The following is a 24736-nucleotide window of genomic DNA, read 5'->3' as shown; positions in this document are numbered from 1 at the left end:
TATTATTATTATTATTATTATTATTATTATTCAGGCAAATGAAATGGCTTTTTGAGGGCTTTAACATGCTCAACTTCTTACCAAAATTTGCAGAAAGTTAGAAAGTGGTGAAAATTTACATATTCTGAAGGAATTTTCAATGGGCGTCGCAAAATGGCTCAACGGTGCCCCCCGAGACCCCCCGAGACCCCCAGAAGGTGTTCCCATTGACCTATCTTCACAAAAATCGATATACAGGTGTATCATGACCAGACAAACAAAAAAGTCTCTTGGTGCAATTGGAAAAACACAACAGGAAGCCTGCTATTTTGCATTTAGTGGCCATTTTGGCCATATTCCACATTTTTTCTTTGATACACTTGTACCAGGGTTTTCATCGGATCAACTTCAAATTGAGATGAGTGTCATCACAACAAGATGGAGATAAAAACTGACTGACAGATTTTATTTTAATCACACGGTGTGACCGTGGCGTGGTGTCAAAGTTTGATTACACGCCATTAAAACACGATGTTCTGTAACGCGGACATACATGGACCATGAATCCTTTGATTTCAGTCTTCCTAGATCAAAGGAAACTTTATGTCTTGCAAAGGTTACGTCTCTCTCTCTCTCAGAACTGGTTATTTTTGTTTTTTCAGACAAAAAGCATGCAACGCTTCAAAATGGATGTGCTCGGGCCCACCCAGTGCTGCTTTGCAGCCCTAAAATTTTTATTATTATTATTATTATTATTATTATTATTGTTATTATTTTATTATCTAAGTATGGTATTATCAGTATATTTTATGTTAGTATAGTATTTATAGTATATGTTTTGTTATAGTATTATTAGTATATGTTATTGTTGCATAGTATTATAAGTATATGTTATGTTAGTATAGTATTGATAGTATATGTTATTTTATAGTTTTATTAGTGTATGTTATGGTGGTATAGTATTATCAGTATATGTTATGTTATAGAATTATTAGTGTATGTTAGGGTTGCATAGTATTATAAGTATATGTTATGTTAGTATAGTATTGATAGTTTATGTTATGTTGTAGAATTATTAGTATAGCTTATGGTTGTATACTATTATCACTATATGATTTGTTATAGTATATGTTATGGTTGTATGCTATTATCACTATATGATTTGTTATAGTATTACGAGTATATGTTATGGTTTAAATATGTTTAGATATTTTAAACACATTCTATTTAAAACTAAGGTCAAAGTTCATCATTTATGGTTTTGTCTACTTTAAACTCCTGCATGTGTATTTGTAGATATTCATCCCTTAAGATCTTTGACTATAATCTGCATAACGATGATATATTTAGAATTAATTTTGTCACACATTGAACTTTGATGTGTTCAGATATGTTGGAGTTAAACTCGTCTGTCACTGTGTCCTGAGGTTAATCCTCCTCACACCGGAGGAGCAGCAGCTCCCAGGAGGCGACAGGCAACACATTGAACATCACTGCACAGGCCAACCTCATACTCTAGCGCCACCAAGTGTCAGCAACACGTAACAGTTTTTAAATTGAAACCTCAAGAGCCAAGTGGAAATAAACAACTTCTCTTAAAAATGTTAAATGAACAAGTTCACCAATCCATATTTATTATTATTATTATTATTATTATTATTATTATTATTATTATTATTATTATTCAGGCAAATGAATTGGCTTTTTGAGGGCTTTAACATGCTCAACTTCTTACCAAAATTTGCAGAAAGTTAGAAAGTGGTGAAAATTTACGTATTCTGAAGGAATTTTCAATGGGCGTCGCAAAATGACTCAACGGTGCCCCCCGAGACAGCCCGAGACCCCCGGAAGGTGTTCCCATTGACCTATCTTCACAAAAATCGATATACAGGTGTATCATGACCAGACAAACAAAAAAGTCTCTTGGTGCGATTGGAAAAACACAACAGGAAGCCTGCTATTTTGCATTTAGTGGCCATTTTGGCCATATTCCACATTTTTTCTTTGATACACTTGTACCAGGGTTTTCATCGGATCAACTTCAAATTGAAATGAGTGTCATCAAAACAAGATGGAGATAAAAACTGACTGACGGATTTTTTTTTAATCACACGGTGTGACCGTGGCGTGGCGTCAAAGTTTGATTACACGCCATTAAAACACGATGTTCTGTAACGCGGACATACATGGACCATGAATCCTTTGATTTCAGTCTTCCTAGATCAAAGGAAACTTTATGTCTTGCAAAGGTTACGTCTCTCTCTCTCTCAGAACTGGTTATTTTTGTTTTTTCAGACAAAAAGCATGCAACGCTTCAAAATGGATGTGCTCGGGCCCACCCAGTGCTGCTTTGCAGCCCTAAAAATGTTATTCTGACTTGAAATTTAAGAGTTCCAATGCAAGCTGATGGCACAACGTCAAATCTAATTAGGGCCCGAGCACAGACATCAAAGGTGTCTGGTGAGACCCTATTGAAATTGTAAGGATTATTATTATTATTATTATTATTATTATTATTATTATTATTATTATTATTATTATTATTATTATTATTATTATTCAGGCAAATTAATTGGCTTTTTGAGGGCTTTAACATGCTCAACTTCTTACCAAAATTTGCAGAAAGTTAGAAAGTGGTGAAAATTTACGTATTCTGAAGGAATTTTCAATGGGCGTCGCAAAATGGCTCAACGGTGCCCCCCGAGACAGCCCGAGACCCCCGGAAGGTGTTCCCATTGACCTATCTTCACAAAAATCGATATACAGGTGTATCATGACCAGACAAACAAAAAAGTCTCTGGGTGCAATTGGAAAAACACAACAGGAAGCCTGCTATATTGCATTTAGTGGCCATTTTGGCCATATTCCACATTTTTTCTTTGATACACTTGTACCAGGGTTTTCATCGGATCAACTTCAAATTGAGATGAGTGTCATCACGACAAGATGGAGATAAAAACTGACTGACGGATTTTTTTTTAATCACACAGTGTGACCGTGGCGTGGCGTCAAAGTTTGATTACACGCCATTAAAACATGATGTTCTGTAACGCGGACATACATGGACCATGAATCCTTTGATTTCAGTCTTCCTAGATCAAAGGAAACTATATGTCTTGCAAAGGTTACGTCTCTCTCTCTCAGAACTGGTTATTTTTGTTTTTTTCAGACAAAAAGCATGCAACGCTTCAAAATGGATGTGCTCGGGCCCACCCAGTGCTGCTTTGCAGCCCTAAAAATGTTATATTTTATTATAAGTGCAACTAAAGAACATTGTTTGTATAGAATATTTGAATTAAGTTTTTAAACCTACAGACATCTTTAGGAAAATACTTTAAAATGCTTTTTTTGTATAAATACAAACAAAATGGGACAAAGCATGAAAAGGCAATTTACCTGAAGAAAGTTACTTTTCCTGAGCTCATGACCTGTTATTTTTCCATTCCATGACCGGTTCACATTGTAAAATATCCTCTGAACCACCTGAAAAAAAGTAGACAGGGTTATCATGCGTAATAACACATAAACAAATCTTATTCAATTCAATCTGGTTTTAATGTTTCCCTAGCTGCAGTATTTTTAGCATGGCGGCATACCGTGGTAATGTATCGTGAGTGAAAGTCCGTTGCGTCCTTCAGAAAAGCCAGGCCTGCATGAGTGTTCACCACATCCTGGAAATATAAAGAGAAGTTAGCTCCCTTTTATTTCTCCTGCACATCTGCTTCAATTCCAAAACATACCTCACAAAACTAATGAACACAAATGCAAAAATAACAACTCTGTGACATGCTGATCGACAATTACAAATACACATGTTCAGCTGAATTCTGCAGTTACACTTACAGATGAGTTACATGGAAAACCACATCTGTCTTTCTTTTTTTTGCGAGGCAGAACACATGACATTCAGAGGGGGGATTTAAAAGCAAACATCAGAAGTCGTTAATGTCAATCGACATCACTCTGTCATACCATATGCTTTATAAATTGTGCTACGAAAAGAAAAGGCTCCAGGCCTTGTTCGGAGAGAGACCACGAATTCAAATGCTTCTTTGAAGTCAGAAATCCCTGGGTCAACCACTTTTAGGATGAGCTTACATTTTAGGAAAGTGGTGGGAAGGCCGGGTAAAAGACGTTTGCTGGTGACTGCTCTTAACCTTCTCCCCTTCCTTGTGCCATAAAGTCACAGAGGGGGTGTGCTGCATTTCAAACGCACTGTAGCTATATTCCTGCCATCAAACCCTGTCGTTTCTTCATTCTCCCCCCTTCTCCTCTGCTGGAGGAAAGAATTGTTGACATAAATGCGAAGGCGGCAATGAAATTAAAAGGCCTTATTTCAGGGCAGCCGTCGTGCCTCTTTGACTCTTACTGTGAGAAATTAAATCATAGAGAAACACATAAATCACCGGGCACAGGAAACAGGCGGGGACAGTCAAATCTACTCCAGTGCAATCCGCGTTTCATTCATCAAAACAGTCAAAGGCGATTCGCTGTGCCGAACCTTACAAATTAAACTGCGAGTGCCACAAGGCATCTCTGCCGGTATGCTAACGGCTGCTCGGCACAGCCCAGCTGCTCCTGCCAGCATGAAAATGAATCAGGTGTAGGGTGGGGCCAGCACGGAGCAGCAACAGCTTGTCAGGTGGAGTGAGAACACAAACAGCCAGCACAGCAGGTCCACATGGTGAGACTGGCCAAACAGTCAATTTTATGATTCTCAGGGAAAGATTTGATAAATATGAAAGCCTGTTTTCTTGGATTGTCTCGATGCTTTACCAGGATTTCTGCAGGTTTCAACAACTCTTCCAAACCATAATGAATGAAAATTAAGACCCATGTCAAGTGCGACAGATATGAAGGAATGTCAGAGTCTCAGAATTACCATGACTTACCTATAATTGAAGATAAGGTGAAGTAACTTATACACTACATGATCTTACGTTAACTACAGGCAGAGAGAGAATGTACTGTATCTTTTTGACCAAGGTGTCTGTTATCAGCTCCACAATGATCTTGTTTGAAGTTTTATTACATTGTGCTAATAAAACATTGTTGAGAAAAAACTACGACACACTGAGAAATTACAAACTATTCACACCATCAAAACATTTGCCTTAAAAAAAATCGAGCTAATTGAAAAGCACAACTGAAGTAGCTTTTAAATGGATGTTAAGATTAAGACCTACCTGAAAATAATTTAGACCTAGAATGTAATATTTTACTGTATTTAAGGCCTTTTAAAGCTTTAAATTTCATATTATGACATTTTTTAAGACACCTGATTACATCAAATCCATTTTTACCTCCATATCCACTTGGTTAATTTTGGCTGAGCCTGAATCCTGCACCAATGGAATCTCCTCTTGTGGAGACACTCCACCACCATATTACTGGCATACAGTCATATCCCTAAATTAGTCCTAAACCACATGAAATGTTCTGTTCACACCACTCAACCCAATGCATTTTTTGCCATCCTACATTGCCAAGTTCAGCCCTCTCCCTGGGTGTGCTGCGGCCCGTACCTGCAGGAATGGAATAAAGTCGTCTTGTTCCAGGTAATTGCAGCCAGGCTTGGCCAAGAGGTGCACGAATTTAGACGCGTCATTGTGACAGGTCTGCAGAATTCTGGAGAAGAAAAGAGAGAACAGATGGTGTCAAGGTTTCTCCCTCCTTCACTCTCATGTTCTCTCCATGCGTTTTATCCTTCTTTTTGCAACACAGGTTTTGAAGAGTTCCACATAATAGTGCAAGCGCAGGTATAATACATTCTGAAATTAGAATTCTGAATCGCTGCCTGGTGATTATAAGCGTGGAGAGTTCTGGTAGCGGCGGAAAAATAATGCAAGCGTGTGGTGTGGCCTCTCATCTGAGAAGGCCTCAGTCATGAGCTCAAGTCAAAGGCCAGGTCTGTGCAGTTCTCTGGAGGCTCATACATTAATACAAGACCATGCCTACTGCATGCAATCGTGTTCAGCAGACAGCGAGCGGCCACCATTACAAAAGAGCAATGGTATTCCTTTCAATTTCACACAGAAAGACACTGAATGGATGTTTTCATTTATATACTGTATATGCAAAGAGACTGTCCCCTTTGAGTGTTTTACAAGGGCTTTGTGATCAATGATTTCTGTGAAGAAATGAAAAGGAAAATGTGATAATAGCAGATACTGCATGCAGCATCTGTGATCCCTCGCGAGTCGTCATCATTGTCCAGAGGAGACAGTGTGAGCCATTTGGCTGAGAGTGAGGGAACCAGTAGTCGGGTGAGAATAAGAGGAGCTATTGTCTTACTTTCTCCACATAGCCACGAATTTGTGAACGGACACGAAGCCCGTCCTGTCGCCTCCAGCGGAGTTGAACAATGGCACTTTCCAGTAGACGGGGCACTCACAGGCCTGAGGAGACAGGGAGGGAAGGATGGGGTTGTGTGTGGTGAGGATATAAAGGAGAAATATGAATGTTAAAAAAAAAGTGCGCTTTAATTTTACACATGACATTTCATGCAGGAAAGAACAGCACATGACACATGACTCTGTTTGGTTTCAAAAGCAGTGCTGCATCACTTGCAGACTTCCCTGAGGAAATCTACTTGTCATTTCTCTCTTTACTCAGGTTCCCTTCAGGCCAATGCTCACATTCCCCTGGGAGAGGAAGATAATTTTTTCCGTGGGGTATTAAAAAAAAAATAATAATCAGTAAACATTTGAAAAGTCAGGAGCTAAATGGCACAAATGAAAATAATTTACTGGGTGGCAGCTGAACCGCCGGGCTACATATTTTATAATTTATAACTTATATATTTATTATTATTATTATTATTCAGGCAAATGAATTGGCTTTTTGAGGGCTTTAACATGCTCAACTTCTTACCAAAATTAGCAGAAAGTTAGAAAGTGGTGAAAATTTACGTATTCTGAAGGAATTTTCAATGGGCGTCGCAAAATGGCTCAACGGTGCCCCCCGAGACCCCCCGAGACCCCCGGAAGGTGTTCCCATTGACCTATCTTCACAAAAATCGATATACAGGTGTATCATGACCAAACAAACAAAAAAGTCTCTGGGTGCAATTGTAAAAACAAAACAGGAAGCCTGATATTTTGTATTTAGTGGCCATTTTGGACATATTCCACATTTTTTCTTTGATACACTTGTACCAGGGTTTTCATCGGATCAACTTAAAATTGAGATGAGTGTCATCACAACAAGATGGAGATAAGAACTGACTGACGGATTTTTTTTTAATCACACGGTGTGACCGTGGCGTGGCGTCAAAATTTGATTACACGCCATTAAAACACGATGTTCTGTAACGCGGACATACATGGACCATGAATCCTTTGATTTCAGTCTTCTTAGATCAAAGGAAACTTTATGTCTTGCAAAGGTCACGTCTCTTTCTCTCTCAGAACTGGTTATTTTTGTTTTTTCAGACAAAAAGCATGCAACGCTTCAAAATGGATGTGCTCGGGCCCACCCAGTGCTGCTTTGCAGCCCTAAAAATTTTAGTTAATATTTATTATTATTATTCAGGCAAATGAATTGGCTTTTTGAGGGCTTTAACATGCTCAACTTCTTACCAAAATTTGCAGAAAGTTAGAAAGTGGTGAAAATTTACGTATTCTGAAGGAATTTTCAATGGGCGTCGCAAAATGGCTCAACGGTGCCCCCCGAGACAGCCCGAGACCCCCGGAAGGTGTTCCCATTGACCTATCTTCACAAAAATCGATATACAGGTGTATCATGACCAGACAAACAAAAAAGTCTCTGGGTGCAATTGGAAAAACACAACAGGAAGCCTGCTATATTGCATTTAGTGGCCATTTTGGCCATATTCCACATTTTTTCTTTGATACACTTGTACCAGGGTTTTCATCGGATCAACTTCAAATTGAGATGAGTGTCATCACGACAAGATGGAGATAAAAACTGACTGACGGATTTTTTTTTAATCACACAGTGTGACCGTGGCGTGGCGTCAAAGTTTGATTACACGCCATTAAAACATGATGTTCTGTAACGCGTACATACATGGACCATGAATCCTTTGATTTCAGTCTTCCTAGATCAAAGGAAACTTTATGTCTTGCAAAGGTTACGTCCTCTCTCTCTCAGAACTGGTTATTTTTGTTTTTTTCAGACAAAAAGCATGCAACGCTTCAAAATGGATGTGCTCGGGCCCACCCAGTGCTGCTTTGCAGCCCTAAAAATGTTATATTTTCATTATTATTATTATTTATTATTATTATTATTATTATTTTTTATTAGGGCCCGAGCACAGACATCAAAGGTGTCTGGTGAGACCCTATTGAAATTGTAATGATTATTATTATTATTCAGGCAAATGAATTGGCTTTTTGAGGGCTTTAACATGCTCAACTTCTTACCAAAATTTGCAGAAAGTTAGAAAGTGGTGAAAATTTACGTATTCTGAAGGAATTTTCAATGGGCGTCGCAAAATGGCTCAACGGTGCCCCCCGAGACCCCCGGAAGGTGTTCCCATTGACCTATCTTCACAAAAATCGATATACAGGTGTATCATGACCAGACAAACAAAAAAGTCTCTTGGTGCAATTGGAAAAACACAACAGGAAGCCTGCTATTTTGCATTTAGTGGCCATTTTGGCCATATTCCACATTTTTTCTTTGATACACTTGTATCAGGGTTTTCATCGGATCAACTTCAAATTGAGATGAGTGTCATCACAACAAGATGGAGATAAAAACTGACTGACGGATTTTTTTTTAATCACACGGTGTGACCGTGGCGTGGCGTCAAAGTTTGATTACACGCCATTAAAACACGATGTTCTGTAACGCGGACATACATGGACCATGAATCCTTTGATTTCAGTCTTCCTAGATCAAAGGAAACTTTATGTTTTGCAAAGGTTACGTCTCTCTCTCTCAGAACTGGTTATTTTTGTTTTTTCAGACAAAAAGCATGCAACGCTTCAAAATGGATGTGCTCGGGCCCACCCAGTGCTGCTTTGCAGCCCTAAAAATTTTATTTATTATTATTATTATTATTCAGGCAAATGAATTGGCTTTTTGAGGGCTTTAACATGCTCAACTTCTTACCAAAATTTGCAGAAAGTCAGAAAGTGGTGAAAATTTACGTATTCTGAAGGAATTTTCAATGGGCGTCGCAAAATGGCTCAACGGTGCCCCCCGAGACCCCCCGAGACCCCCGGAAGGTGTTCCCATTGACCTATCTTCACAAAAATCGATATACAGGTGTATCATGACCAAACAAACAAAAAAGTCTCTGGGTGCAATTGTAAAAACAAAACAGGAAGCCTGATATTTTGTATTTAGTGGCCATTTTGGCCATATTCCACATTTTTTCTTTGATACACTTGTACCAGGGTTTTCATCGGATCAACTTCAAATTGAGATGAGTGTCATCACAACAAGATGGAGATAAAAACTGACTGACGGATTTTTTTTTAATCACACGGTGTGACCGTGGCGTGGCGTCAAAATTTGATTACACGCCATTAAAACACGATGTTCTGTAACGCGGACATACATGGACCATGAATCCTTTGATTTCAGTCTTCCTAGATCAAAGGAAACTTTATTTATTATTATTAGGGCCCGAGCACAGACATCAAAGGTGTCTGGTGAGACCCTATTGAAATTGTAAGGATTATTATTATTATTATTATTATTCAGGCAAATGAATTGGCTTTTTGAGGGCTTTAACATGCTCAACTTCTTACCAAAATTTGCAGAAAGTTAGAAAGTGGTGAAAATTTACGTATTCTGAAGGAATTTTCAATGGGCGTCGCAAAATGGCTCAACGGTGCCCCCCGAGACAGCCCGAGACCCCCGGAAGGTGTTCCCATTGACCTATCTTCACAAAAATCGATATACAGGTGTATCATGACCAGACAAACAAAAAAGTCTCTGGGTGCAATTGGAAAAACACAACAGGAAGCCTGCTATATTGCATTTAGTGGCCATTTTGGCCATATTCCACATTTTTTCTTTGATACACTTGTACCAGGGTTTTCATCGGATCAACTTCAAATTGAGATGAGTGTCATCACGACAAGATGGAGATAAAAACTGACTGACGGATTTTTTTTTAATCACACAGTGTGACCGTGGCGTGGCGTCAAAGTTTGATTACACGCCATTAAAACATGATGTTCTGTAACGCGGACATACATGGACCATGAATCCTTTGATTTCAGTCTTCCTAGATCAAAGGAAACTTTATTTATTATTATTATTATTCATTAGGGCCCGAGCACAGACATCAAAGGTGTCTGGTGAGACCCTATTGAAATTGTAAGGATTATTATTATTATTATTATTATTATTATTATTATTATTATTATTATTCAGGCAAATGAATTGGCTTTTTGAGGGCTTTAACATGCTCAACTTCTTACCAAAATTTGCAGAAAGTTAGAAAGTGGTGAAAATTTACGTATTCTGAAGTAATTTTCAATGGGCGTCGCAAAATGACTCAACGGTGCCCCCCGAGACAGCCCGAGACCCCCGGAAGGTGTTCCCATTGACCTATCTTCACAAAAATCGATATACAGGTGTATCATGACCAGACAAACAAAAAAGTCTCTTGGTGCAATTGGAAAAACACAACAGGAAGCCTGCTATTTTGCATTTAGTGGCCATTTTGGCCATATTCCACTTTTTTTCTTTGATACACTTGTACCAGGGTTTTCATCGGATCAACTTCAAATTGAAATGAGTGTCATCAAAACAAGATGGAGATAAAAACTGACTGACGGATTTTTTTTTAATCACACGGTGTGACCGTGGCGTGGCGTCAAAGTTTGATTACACGCCATTAAAACACGATGTTCTGTAACGCGGACATACATGGACCATGAATCCTTTGATTTCAGTCTTCCTAGATCAAAGGAAACTTTATGTCTTGCAAAGGTTACGTCTCTCTCTCTGTCAGAACTGGTTATTTTTGTTTTTTCAGACAAAAAGCATGCAACGCTTCAAAATGGATGTGCTCGGGCCCACCCAGTGCTGCTTTGCAGCCCTAAAAATTTTAAATTTATTATTATTATTATTATTCATTAGTTTGTTTGTATTTCTATCTACAGCCCTCCCTCTGTTTTATGCAAATTCATCGAGATTCATGAGACTTTTGTTTTAGATTTTGAATTATATCTGGTCTCATCTTCGTCATTTGTGTTCTTCAGAAACTCTTTAATCTTAATCTTGGGTGCAGTGGGAAACAGCATCTAGGGTAAAAAAAAAACATGTGAAATAATGAGTCCAGTTTTGCTTGAAATTAGTTTCAAAACTGATTGGCCGTCAGCCAATCACATCAGTTTCACCTGTATTTCAAAGTAAGAGTACACTCTTACCTTGAAATACAGGTGAAACGAGTAGAGCCCAAATAAACCCTGCTTCAAAAGGAAGCAGTGTTATTCTGATTATTTGAGCCTGAATTAGTTGAGCCCTCTCTGGAGAACAGGATTACTGAGCCTCTGTTTGTTTGGTCGCGTTGCAGCTGCAGCGTTTCATTCAGACACAGAATCGTTAGAGACGCTGGTGAAATTGGTTTGACGGCAGAACAACTCGGCTTTAGGAGAGAATAACCTGCGTCTCAGGTTTTTCTTTGTTGGTTTCCCAAAATGTTTTGTCAGCTGCAGCAAGAGCCCACACTCACATTTATAAATGCATCTTTACGTTGCAGTTGTTTTTCGTCCTCATACGCATATGGAGCTTTTTGCATGAATTATTTTACAGTGAAAATATAGAAACAGCAGCTCGGTGTTTGAATGTGTCCAGAGAAAAGAGAGATTTCCTCTCCGACCTCGAACCTTCTGTGATCGGTCGTTAAAGCCGGTTTCACACACGAGGGAGCTCGGAAGATTTGATCTGGACTTTCTCCAGAGTTTGTCAACTTCTAATAAGCCTTAGCTATAAAAAAAAAAAAAAAAGAACTTATCTTACAGTTAAGTTCATTTCAAAAGATTTTGAAAAAACATAACAACATAAGTATTCAGTGACATGAATTAACATAGATTAATATTTCATTTTCGACCCGAAAAATGTAAAATGTCCATTCTGGGACCGGAAACACTTTTAAAGTATTGATTTAGCAGCAGAATAAAATAACTAAAAGATAACCAACACTATGTTAACTTGTTCCAGGTTCTACATCCTTGTTCAGTGATTCAGCTTTTCTGCTGCAGTGTGTGTGTGTGTGTGTGTTCATTTGTGTGTACGTGTGTGTTGATAACAGTGCTCCTCTGATAATCAGCCACAATTAACGTCTCAGCAGAAAGGCAGAAAGGCATGAAGGCAGAGAAGAAGAAGAAGTGGGAGGCAGCAGGAGCATTGATATGTTAATTTGTGACACACACACACTCTGAGGCGTCGTTGCAGCAGCAGAACACTTTGTGTCTCAAACCTTTTGTTACGACCTGAGAGTGAAACTGATCATTAGAGACGAACAGTCAAGCTTCTTACTCTGATTTGTTGTTGTTGATCTTCTCTCGTTACGTTTCCTCTCTTTCGTTCTCTTCTTTAGGAACTCTCGTCTGTTCATTTGACGGTTTCTGGTCTGGTTGTCGTGACAGTTCGATGTTTCTGCTGCTCTGAGACGATTTCACATTTAAAATATGACGAAATGAAAGTGATGGAATCAAACAACAGAGAAACTTGTATTGATTCTGAAAAAAGAGGAATGAAGTTAACATCTGTTGAGTTACTCGACATTTATGGCTGGCGTCACCTAGTGGCCGGAGGCGGTTTTTCATGTTGTCCATCTTGTCTTGTCGTCTTGTGAACCCAATTTCTTAAGAAAGCCTTGAGGGAATTTCTTCAAGTATGGTTCAAATGTTCCCTTGTTCTCAAGAATTGAGTTGATCAGAGTTTGATGAACGATCTCACAAAACACGTTGGGCCTCGTTGTAGCGTCTCTTTGACTATTGACTTGTTTTGTCTTTATGTATTTAGTCTGTTTACGAGTCTTTAGTTTGATATTTCCGTCTCATTTTATTCATTCCACATTTCACGGTCTTTATAAAATAACCCTTCGTTCTTGTGTCTTTTCTTGTAGGTGCACACGTTTAATTACCCCTCTAGACTTTGCTTTGCTCAAGGGCACCGAGGCAGACGGTTTCCAACCTGCAGCCATGGCAACAGAGACAGGCCCGTTGCCATGGTTTCCCCCAGAGAGAGGGGAAGAGCGAGTCTGTCGTTCATTCCTCTCTCTTGTTCACGTCAGTTCAGGTTTCTGTGGCTGACAGGATTATAACCTGACATGAAACACACTCACACACACACACACACACACACACACACACACACACACACACACACACACACACTCTGCGTCTGTGACATTGAGAGAAAATGGAGCTGAAAGCTGAAGAGTCACAGTAGAAATCAGACGCTATTTACCCTGGAGCACACACACACTCAAACACAGACTCTAAGTCACTAAGATCCACTATAGGAACACACACACGCACACACACACACCAGCTCGGGATGAATGTGTGTCTGAATCTTGGATAGTAAACGTGCACGAGTCTGTCTCACACTTAATAAGGTCTTTTTAACCATAGTAAAAAGTTCACTCGTCCTAATAATCACCTTCTCCTTCTGAAATCCAGCTGTAATATCCAGCCCCCCCAGTTCGGACTCACATTCCAAAACAGACGAAGTTTTAAATCACTTGCTCAACTTGCTCATGTATTTAACTCTCAGGTCCACAGCATGAATCTGCACTGAGGGGAGCCCGCCTGATGAGACATGAAATGAAATCCTGTTCAATAATAAACTCAGTGAGTTACTTAGCAAGTTAAGCTTTATTTATTCATTTGGCATCTTTACAAGACAGAAGGACCTGAGGGCAAATTACTTTTTTACATCATTACAGCACAATTCAGTCGCACAAAGCAAAAAATTATCATCACTCTTAACTCGGTGCTGCCGGCAATTTACTGGATTTATTCAATTCACTTAAATTCTTGTTCACGATATGAAAATCAAGTTCTTAATGTCACATGACCTTAAGTTAATTAACAGGACGGCAGTGTTAATTTTGGCAGCTTTTTTTGATTTAGTCTTAGTCTTACACTGTGGACGAAAATGCTTATTAGTTTTAGTCACATTGAGTCATTTTTATCCTTCTTAGTTTTAGTCTAGTTTTCGTCAATGAAAACTCAGAACATTTTAGTCTAGTTTTAGTCGACGAAAACTAAATTACATTTTAGATTAGTTTTCAGGCCCAGGGAACCCCTGTGTTGTGTCTACAACTGGATACTAGTCTAGCTTGCAGTACTTAGGTTGTCCATTAGATATCCCTCCTATATGTCTATAGCAGGGGTCGGAAACCTTTACTATCAAAAGAGACATTTTGCCCCCTCTTCCCCCAAATAAAATTTGTCTGGCTAATCAAGTTTTATACAAAGTTATACTATGCTTAACTATAGATTGTGGCATTTATGAAATCATAGAACGACAATAAAGAAAACTGTTGACATTGTATTGCTGTTTTTACCTGTTACAACAAAGGAAAAAAACAAATGCTTATGAAGAGGAGAAGAAATACACAGGCAAGTGCAGGTCTACTTTGAAATAAATGATACACAGAACTATGTAGGGCTATTTGACTCCTCCCCATATTTGTGGGAAATGTATGAAATAAGAAGTACCCTATTTTGAAATAAATAAAAATATATAGCTGCAGGCTCATATATTTTAGTAATGCGAAATGTGAAAACAAAAAGCCAAAGCAGGTCAGACTGGACACGGACACAGAAACTGCAGCTCGGTACAAACCAACTGCAGCTTCTGCTCTGATCAAGAAGCTGCTGCGCTGATCTCTGAGCAGCTGAGACCAGAGAAACTCGGTGTTTTCACTGTTTCCAGTGTTAAGAAGCAGCCGGTCAGTCAGTGAGCGGCTGCTGCACGTGAACGAGCTCTGATCCCAATGTGTTTCTGAGCGAGTGAGCGGGGGCGGAGCCCCGGGGCCGGTGTGTTGCGCTATCTTGGAGCACGCACACACACACAAACTCACACACACACACACACAGAGACACACACACACACACTCGCCCGCTCCTGGTACTTCATGACGGCGTGATACGATGATGTTTTAAAAAATTATTGTGACTTAGTTTTTATTTTCAAAGATCCGTTTTCGTCACGTCTTCGTCTCGTCTTAGGCATGGGAAAAAGGGCATTAACGAATATTTTTCGTCATAGTTTTCGTCAACGAAATTAACATTGCAGGACGGACTGAAGAATCTGTGTTTTCTGTGTTGGACTTTTCTTTATTCCACAGTCTGTCCTTGTGAGTTGTGTTCAGAGCTTCTCAGTGTCCGAGGCCGAGTTGATGTCGGTGCTTGTGAGTCGCTCCCTGTGAAACCTGACGTGAACACAACGCCCTCGGCTCACTGGAAAGAGATCTGCAAAGAGTGAACCTGGCGTGTCAGCGCTCCCTCAGCAGTGAGAGAAGTCAATGACGTCTTCCATCTGAAACAACGACACCGAGTAACCAAAGTCCGGAAATGTATGATTCCTTTGTACGTCACTGCAATGTAAATCTGGCCTTTCCACTTCAACTCCCAGTAACAGCGACAAGTCAGTCCAGTGCTGACCAGCACCTGCAGCCAGAAGTCTAATCTCTCCGGGTGGGGATGGTAAGGCTGCTTCCTTTTTACGATGGTCGCCGTCCTGCAGTTGTCAGAGAGCACAAAGTTTTCTTGCGCCGTGTTTTCATCCAAGACGAGTTCACAGACGTCTGATGGACAAGACGAGAAACAGCAGCAGTTCATCAACATGTCTGATGTGGGAATTCAAAGCAGCAGTTCTACATTTTGTGATATGCGCAGGAGAGGACATAAACCTAATGGACGGGACTAAAAAGTCAAAGAACAGATGAATACTTTTTATGTCATCACATCTAATTCCTGACTGACGGACGTCTTTTATAAGTGACGGGTGCTTTGTAGCTCTGAGTGTAATTTCTCAGGAGCTTCCACTTTTCAAAGCTTTATTTTGAATAAATATTCTAAAAATAAAACGTAAAAGTTTAATCAGTTGACTGTAAACTTACATTTCTTGAAACCAGGCGTCAGTCTGTGCTCTCCACAACACTCGAGGCTACAGGAAGAAACAGAGTCCCAATCAGACAAGGAATCATCTTACAGTGATTTGTTGGAGGCCTTGTCCACTGGTATCAGCCTGAGGAGAACCTCCTCTGAAGGACAGTATTTCTTCAAGTCAAATACCTCCAGCGTGTCTTCCGATGACAGTAGGATGAAAACCAGTGCCGACCAGTGAGCAGGAGAAAGTTTCCTTGCAGACAGACTTCCTGAACTCAGGTTCTGCTGGATCACCTTCACCAAGGAATCATCTCTCAGCTCATTAAGACAGTGGAATAGATTGATGCTCCTCTCTGGAGATGTATTGTCCCTTATTCTCTTCTTGATGGACTGGATCGTGGATTGATGGTTGGTCTGAGGGAACCCTTCTGAAGTATTCAACAACAAACGGTCGAATGCAAGTTTCGCTAAGGACTTGATGTACCTGATGCTCTTTTTTGAGCCACATCTCTCTTCTGTCAGCTTGATTTGATACAGCAGGAATTCTGTGTACATCTCCGTCAATGTTGTGGGCAGATCTATGTTTGCTTGGCTTTTCAAAACATCCTGCAAAACTGTAGAAGTGATCCAGCAGAAAACTGGGATGTGACAAATGATGAACATGCTTAGTGACGCCTTGATGTGGACGATAATTCTGCTGCCTCGTTCAGGGAATTTCTTGTTGAAGTACTCCTCCTTCTGTGGGTCAGTGAATCCTCTCACCACTGTCATTCTTTTGATAAAATCACGATGGATCTGACTGACGGCTGCAGGTCGTGTGGTTATCCACACCCGGGCAGAGGGAAGCAGGTTCCCACTGATCAGGGCAGTCAGCAGAACCTCCACTGAGGTCGACTGTGTCACATCAAAATCAACTGGCTGAGGTTCACGTCGCGTCAAATCCATCTGAAGGCGGCTTTCATCCAATCCGTCCAACACAAACAGAAGTTTATATTGACTATTGTTAATGTCGCAGTTTCCTGACACCTTTAGTTTAGCAAAGATATGGTTCAGATCTTTGTCGGTGATGTCTCTGGTTTCCCAGATGCTCTTATGAATTAGTTCTGCCAGGCTGAACCTTTCCCCCTTCAGTTGATTCAGTTTGCTGAAGCTAAAGGGGAATATCAGATGCACATCTTGATTTTTCCTTCCCTCGGCCCAGTCCAACACAAACTTTTTCCCAAGGAACGTTTTGCCAATTCCTGCAACTCCAGTCGTCACCACTGTTCTTGAGGGTTTACCAATGGGACACTTGAATATGTCACTGGGGTCGATTGGTTTCACTGCTGCCGTCCTGGAGTTCCTGATCAGCCTGATCTCATGCTGTTCGTTGATGTGCATTTCCCCCCCGTCTGTGATGTACATGTAACACTTACTACTAGTTGCAGTTAAGTAGGTTAACAGGACCAGTTCCTAGGTTCGTTGGAGCAGTAAAATAGTTAAACAATGGAAATAATAAATATAGTGAACACACCACAGACAATAGAGTTAGGGTTAGGGTTTCTTTTATATAAGAATAGAAAAGTGAGTAGTTTTAGATAGAACAACAAAAAGGCACCATATAACACATTTACAATACAACTAACAAATAACACACGTTACATACAAATCTTCAAATTAATTTAATTCAAGTTCAATGTTTTTCTTTTAGGAAAAGAAAAGATTTACCGTTTCCTAATTTTGGTTTTAATAATTCTATTTTGACTCTTGTTTAAATTGTTTTTTAAACTGTAACTTAATATTATTGTTTATTTTCTATTTGAGTTATCTGTTATATCACTACAACAGAATTCTAACAAGTTCTGTTAAGTTCTCAATTTATCTTGAATCAGGCCTATTTAAACATCTAGTTTGATTTTCCTATGTTATACCTCAGCTAAACCAGTGAGTTGCTGTATAGCATTAGCACAGCACATCCATATGCTTAACCAACATACACAGGTAAAATAATATGCATGCAATGGAAAACATCAATATCAAGCATAACATTCAAATGTCAAAAGAACACATTCTAAACAAACTGTGAATGTAATGGTGTTAATCCAGTTCAGTGTGTGGTAACTGACTTGTTAACAGTTCAGACGGATCTTTCTTACGACCACGTTGTGAAGTTCGTATATTCCACTCGAGGTAGAAACAATCTGTAGATCTGAGATGTTCACTCTTACCACGAAATGTCCACGTGCACTTCTAGTTGAAGTAATGAAGGTTCCTGTCAGTCCTACCATCAGCTGGACTGGATGGATGCTCGTGAAGAAAAATAGGTGTTCTCCTCCGATGGAAACAGGACTCCGTTCAGGGTGGTTAGATCGCTGGGAAGGTGTGGTTACTCGCTGGGAAGCTCGCCATCTAATCCTCTGCATGCGTGAAGCTAGGACGTTAGCTCGGATGTTGCCACATGGATGCTCAGCTCCACGTGCTCTCTCAGTAACTCTCAGTAACTTTTCAAATGTAAAACAAAACCACAGTCCACCGACGTAGACAGAAAACAACTCAAAACACTTTCAGAAATAAAATAAAAGTTTACCACAAAACAAATCCAGTCTTTTCAGTTACTTTAGCTCACTGGTTGCAAACTAGAGTCTTTTCTTTTTCTCTCTCTCTTCCACCTGCCGTTCACCGGTGCAGGAGAATGCACCTAGTTTCTGATTGGCTCTTGCAACTGTGCTCTCTTAAAGCAACAGTGCACTTTATATAACTTTCAAAACTAATAATATGCAGAACTATTGTATTACTTTTGATTCATTTTAATCTTTGTTAAACATTTTAATTAGATTAAATCATGTTTTTTATAACTAATATAAACTTAACTCAGGTATCTTTTAATACTATTTATTCAACTATTTATTCACTTATTTAGGTTTGTACTAAATCATGTTTCTTTTAACCTGGGTTACATACAGCTCTATGAAGATGTCCTTCAGGCACTGCTCTTCTGTCTTCTCGGCCAGGCCCTCTTGAACACACATGAACCTGCTCTGGAAATTCTTCTGTATCGTGCGTTGAAGATGTTCGATCAGTTTTTCTAGAGGCTGAAGCACGTGCATCTCCACATCTGCAAAAAACAAAATGACCAAATTACCTGAAACTACCTGACCGATGTTCGTGAGACACTTTAAATCCAGTTTCCTAACATTTCAATGAACAAAGATTCCTGATCCCTGCCTGTAAAGCCAGATCTGACCCCAGGTCTATCAGCACAGTGAGCGTTTCTGTGACCTCACAGACTAACTTCTGCACAACAGTCACCAAAAGATGACGGAGGGTTTCACTGGACCCACTGATCCAGATCCATGAAGCTCAGACTCATGGAGCTTTCACCTGTCACCTTAGTTGTGTCTCTTTTTACTTTCACTCCTTGCTATGACCCGGTCTGGATCCAACACTTTGACCCACTAGGCTTCATGTGGCATCTGACAGTCAACTTGATTTGAAACGGACACAACCGGACTTCTATGAAAGATCTGCAGAAACATCTTCCTCTGCCCGTCATGTTGGCCTCACAAAGAACATCTTACCTTCAGGTCTGCTGCTGGACGGCGAGGAAGAAGAGGAGCCTGCGATGGGATAGAGGAAGCTCCTGTGTCTTATTACAAAAAAACAAGATGCCTCTTTTTACAATTTACAGTTGATATTATACCAACATTTAGCGTTTTGAAGAATATCTCCTTTCTTTCGACGTGTTACCTTTTAGTTCTGAGCTCCTCTCTGGCAGATACTGGACCACATCATTCGTGTCCATCTTCCCCAAAACCATCTCGGCCAGCTCCACAGCGTGATGGGAGTATGTCTGCACCATCAGCGTCACTGTTTCCATCTGATCCGCCTCCTCCAGCTTGTACCACGGGATCTGGGTGAAGTCGCTGTAGATCTCCAGCTGGTTCAGGTACCACCTGAAGGCCTTAAAATCATCACATCCCAGCCTCTGCAGGGTTTCCAAGAGCAGATCCTGGTCCCTCACCATCGCTGCTTCCTGATTGGATCAGACAATCGTTTTTGACTTTTCTAATGGGTTCCATACAGAGTTGTGTCTTCGAAGTCTTAGCAAAACCAGTGTTTATCTCCAATAGAATAGACATTCTGCAGAAAGGATCAAAACAGTCCTAAGGATCTCAGAGTGAAGATGGAGAACAGTCAAATGCAAAGATCTTATATAGGAGGACTAAGGCCATCTCTTTGAATCAATCCAGACTGGTTCCGGAGGAGCTGGAAGGAGAGGAATCTAAACTTGCACAGCTGATTCACATGTGTTTCCTAAGGTGATAAGCAGACATACACTCCTTCCTGTGGTGTGTAAACAAGTGGCAAAAGGCTCTGGCAGTTTCAGGTCATAAACAGTTCAGACCATAAAACAGCTCAGTTCATAAAGCATTTGGTATATGTAGATACAGGTCATAAAAGTCTCTTGACAAGGCTGCAAAAACTTACTATCCAAATACAAAATAGTTTATCAACCATACTTGGTTAATTGTTCTACTACAGGACCATAACACAGAAGATTCCTTGTTATCTCTCAGTGCAGATCACACATACCAGAAGTCCCACAGTGTAAAAAACACTTATCGAGACGACAGCGTAAAGTAATTGTGTGTGGTGTCTCATCTTTGTTAGTATGGTTAACGGCTATTTAAAGGTCAGAGAAAATCACTTATTCTAATATTGAAAATACAGTTTGTTTTCCTTTCGAATCTATATTAAAAATAAATAAATTGCAATATTAAATACAGTTAAAGTCACTTACTGAAATTTGCTGTTTTTCTTGAGCAGGAGAAAATGTTCTATCAGACAGACTTCCTGAACTCAGGTTCTGCTTGTTCTCCTTCACCAAGGAATCGTCTCTCAGCTCATTAAGACAGTGGAAAAGATTCATGCTCCTCTCTGGGGATGTGTTGTCCCTTATCCTCTTCTTGATGGACTGGATCGTGGGTTGATGGTTGGTCTGAGGGAACCCTTCGGATGTATTCAACAGATCCTTTAGAAGATCCTGATTGGTCTGAAGGGAAAGTCCCAGGAGGAAGCGCAGGAACAAGTCCAGCTGCCCATTTGAACTCAGCGCTTTCTGAATTGCAATCTCGTGGACCTCAGTTATGGGTTTTCTCCTGCATAGCGTACACAGATCTCCCAGTTTCAGCTTCTTCTCCGACAATATGTTCTTGTTGTCGTTAATGAGTGACATCACAACATGCAGGGCAGCCAGATACTCCTGAAGGGTCAGATGGACAAAGCGGTACATCTTCCTCTTATCGTTGTCCTTCCACTTGTGCACCTCTTTATAGACCTCTGTGAACACTCCAGCATTCTGTGACACTTTGTGTAAATTAATGCCACTGTCTTTCAGATCTGTCTCGTAGAAGAGGTTGCCCTTTTCCAAACGGTTGAATGCTAGTTTCGCTAAGGACTTGATGTACCTGATGCTCCTTTTTGAGCCACATCTCTCTTCTGTCTGCCTGATTTGATACAGCAGGAATTCTGTGTACATCTCCGTCAACGTTGTTGGCAGATCTATTTTCGCTTGGCTTTTCAAAACATCCTGCAAAACTGTAGAAGTGATCCAGCAGAAAACTGGGATGTGACACATGATGAACAGGCTTTGTGAAGCCTTGATGTGGGCGATGATTCTGCTGCCTTGTTCCTCATCGGGGAATTTCTTCTTGAAGTACTCCTCCTTCTGTGGGTCAGTGAATCCTCTCACCACTGTCATTCTTTTGATAAAATCACGATGGATCTGACTGACGGCTGCAGGTCGTGTGGTTATCCACACCCGGGCAGAGGGAAGCAGGTTCCCACTGATCAGGGAAGTCAGCAGAACCTCCACTGAGGTCGACTGTGTCACATCAAAATCAACCTGCTGAGGTTCACGTCGCATCAAATCCATCTGAAGGCGGCTTTCATCCAATCCGTCCAACACAAACAGAAGTTTATATTGACTGTTGTTAAAGTCGCAGTTTCCCGACGCCTGTAGTTTAGCAAAGATACGGTTCAGATCTTCGTCGGTGATGTCTCTGGTTTCCCAGATGCTCTTATGAATTAGTTCTGCCAGGCTGATCCTTTCCCCCTTCAGTTGATTCAGTTCGCTGAAGCTAAAGGGGAATATCAGATGCACTTCTTGATTTTTCCTTTCCTCGGCCCAGTCCAAAACAAACTTTTTCAAGAGGATTGTTTTGCCAATTCCTGCAACTCCAGTCGTCAGCACTGTCCTTAATGGTATACCAATGGTACTCTTGAATATGTCACTGGGGTCGATTGGTTCCACTGCTGCTGTCCTGGAATCCCTGATCAGCCTGATCTCATGCTGTTCGTTGATGTGCATTTCCCCCCCGTCTGTGATATACAGCTCTATGAAGATGTCCTTCAGGCACTGCTCTTCTGTCTTCTCGGCCATACCCTCTTGAACACACTTGAACCTGTACTGGAAATGCTTCTGCATCGTGCGTTGAAACTGTTTGATCTGTTTTTCTAGAGGCTGAAGCTTGTGCGTCTCCACATCTGCAAGAAAAAAAATTACCAAATCACCTGAAACTACCTGACCGATGGTTGTGAGACACTTTAAATCCAGTTTCCTCACATTTCAATTAATTAAGATTCCTGATCCCTGCCTGTAAAGCCAGATCTGATCCCAGGTCTATCAGCACATTGAGCGTTAATGTGACCTCACAAACTAACTTCTGCACAACAGTCACCAAAAGATCACAGAGGGTTTGAGTGGACCCACTTCTCCAGATCCATGAAACTCAGACTCATGGAGCTTTCACCTGTCACCTTAGTTGTGTCTCTTTTTACTCTCACTCCTTGCTATGACCCGGTATGGATCCAACACTTACCCACTAGGCTTCATGTGGCATCTGACAGTCAACTGGATTAGAAACGGACACAACCAGACTTCTAAGAAAGATCTGCAGAAACATCTTCCTCTGCCCGTCATGTTGGCCTCACAAAGAACATCTTACCTTCAGGTCTGCTGCTGGTGGCTGGACGGCGAGGAAGAAGAGGAGCCCGCAATGGGATAGAGGAAGCTCCTGTGTCTTATTACAAAAACACAAGATGCCTCTTTTTACAATTTACAGTTGATATTATACCAAGATTTAGCGTTTTGAAGAATATCTCCTTTCTTTCGACGTGTTACCTTTTAGTTCTGAGCTCCTGTCTGACAGATACTGGACCACATCATTCATGTCCATCTTCCCCAAAACCGTCTTGGCCAGCTCCACGGCGTGATGGGAGTATTTCTGCACCATCAGCGTCACTGCTTCCAGCCGGTCCGCCTCCTCCAGCTTGTACCGCGGGATCGGGCCGAAGCCGCTGTAGTTCTCCGGCTTCTCCTGCTGCAGGTGCCACCTGAAGGCCTTAAAATCATCACGTCCCAGCATCTCCAGAGTTTCCAAGAGCAGATCCTCAACTGTCATCATCGCTGCCTCCTGATTGGATCAGAACATCGTTTTCCACTTTTCTAATGGGTTCCATACAGAGTCATGTTTTCTAAGTCTTAGCAAAACCAGCGTTTATCTCCAATAGTGCTTTTGTTCAATTTGAATTCAACAGCTCCTTGTGGGGATTTTTGATTCATGGTTCCTCCATGTGATTTCTCTGTAGAGTCACAGGAACATTACAGTGTTGAGCAGGAGCTTAATGTTGATTGGTTGATATTTACTGTCATTGTGACGTGTTGCCTTCAAACAGATTCTGTCTGTGCTGTGTGATTGGTGCTGTGTTACCAGGTGGATTCAGGGGTGATCGTGTCAAATCTCAATCTTTATTCCCTCTTCATCTCGACAGGAACTTCAGGAAGATCCTAAAATAAAGAAATCAACTTCAACTTAATTGTCACCATTATGGAAAATCCAAGGTGGGAAATAACAAAGTACAAATACTTGGTAACATCAAGACAGATTTCAACCTAAATGGACAATAACACAGAAGATTCCTTGTCAACTCACACATACCAGAAGTCCCACAGTGTAAAAAGACGTACCGAGACGAAAGAGACGAGAGAGAGTGTAAAGTATGTTGGGACAGGGTTTTTGTGAAACCAAAGGCCTCCTCTTCGGCCTCTTCGGTATTCAAAAGCCTGAAACCGCATGTTCTTTTGTTCCGGAGAAGACCAGAGCAAAGGAACTCAGTCTCCCAGGATGCCTCAACTTCACACAGAGGTGTGAAAACCGACAGGAGACACAAATTTCAAACCCTATTGGTCACTCTGGGCCCATGACCTGTGAGGTCACCGGGCCAATATAAGGCCAGTTCTCCCCCTCTTCTATCTCTCTCTTTCTACAATCCCTCCGAGGGCCAGAAGGCTGTCCAGCCTCTTCTCCTGCATCGCCGAGGGGAGAAGCCAGCTGCTCCAGCTCACATCTTCTCTTTCCATCCAACTCTTCCAGAGGAGCACAAAGGTGCAGCTTCCAGCTCATCTCACCAAGGAAACCTCCACGCAACCCAAGCTCTACTAAACTCCTAGTAGCGACTCGATGTCCTGCAGGAAAACTTCAACCAGCATCTGAGCTGCACGGCTCAACAGAACCACTAAGGCAGGAGCCACACAAACAGCAAGACGACTTCACAGAACTGCGAACTGAACTGAAACTTATTTTTTCCCCTTTTCACGGACGGGTAACACAACTGGGCTTAATAATTATACTAGGCTAAGCAAGACTGTTTATTCGATT

The 24736-nt window shown here is 40.9% G+C and overlaps 3 protein-coding genes across 3 annotated transcripts; all 3 read right to left on the bottom strand.

Moving 5' to 3' along the window:
- Window positions 1-1407: 1407 nt before the first annotated feature.
- On the bottom strand, window positions 1408-12746 carry LOC133008744 (serine/threonine-protein phosphatase 2A regulatory subunit B'' subunit beta-like). The gene is made up of 6 exons (XM_061076022.1): window positions 12690-12746; window positions 6274-6377; window positions 5505-5607; window positions 3576-3650; window positions 3376-3462; window positions 1408-1494 (listed from the first exon to the last, which is right to left on the bottom strand). Exons 1-6 carry the CDS (start codon window positions 12744-12746, stop codon window positions 1408-1410), a joined length of 513 nt encoding a protein of 170 aa, XP_060932005.1.
- A 3390-nt stretch (window positions 12747-16136) lies between these two features.
- Window positions 16137-20040, bottom strand: LOC133008696 (NACHT, LRR and PYD domains-containing protein 6-like). Its single transcript, XM_061075962.1, has 3 exons — window positions 19764-20040; window positions 18978-19131; window positions 16137-17451 (listed from the first exon to the last, which is right to left on the bottom strand). The coding sequence occupies exons 1-3, from the start codon at window positions 20038-20040 to the stop codon at window positions 16137-16139; spliced, it is 1746 nt and encodes a 581-aa protein (XP_060931945.1).
- Window positions 20041-20117: 77 nt separating this feature from the next.
- On the bottom strand, window positions 20118-23482 carry LOC133008658 (NACHT, LRR and PYD domains-containing protein 3-like). Its single transcript, XM_061075916.1, has 3 exons — window positions 23200-23482; window positions 20818-22562; window positions 20118-20156 (listed from the first exon to the last, which is right to left on the bottom strand). Exons 1-3 carry the CDS (start codon window positions 23480-23482, stop codon window positions 20118-20120), a joined length of 2067 nt encoding a protein of 688 aa, XP_060931899.1.
- Window positions 23483-24736: the final 1254 nt, after the last annotated feature.

Source organism: Limanda limanda, chromosome 1 (genome assembly GCF_963576545.1).
Source record: "Limanda limanda chromosome 1, fLimLim1.1, whole genome shotgun sequence".
NCBI classification, from domain to species: Eukaryota; Metazoa; Chordata; class Actinopteri; order Pleuronectiformes; family Pleuronectidae; genus Limanda; species Limanda limanda.
Note: the sequence above shows the minus strand (reverse complement) of the source record. Positions and strands in the feature narration are given on the sequence as shown.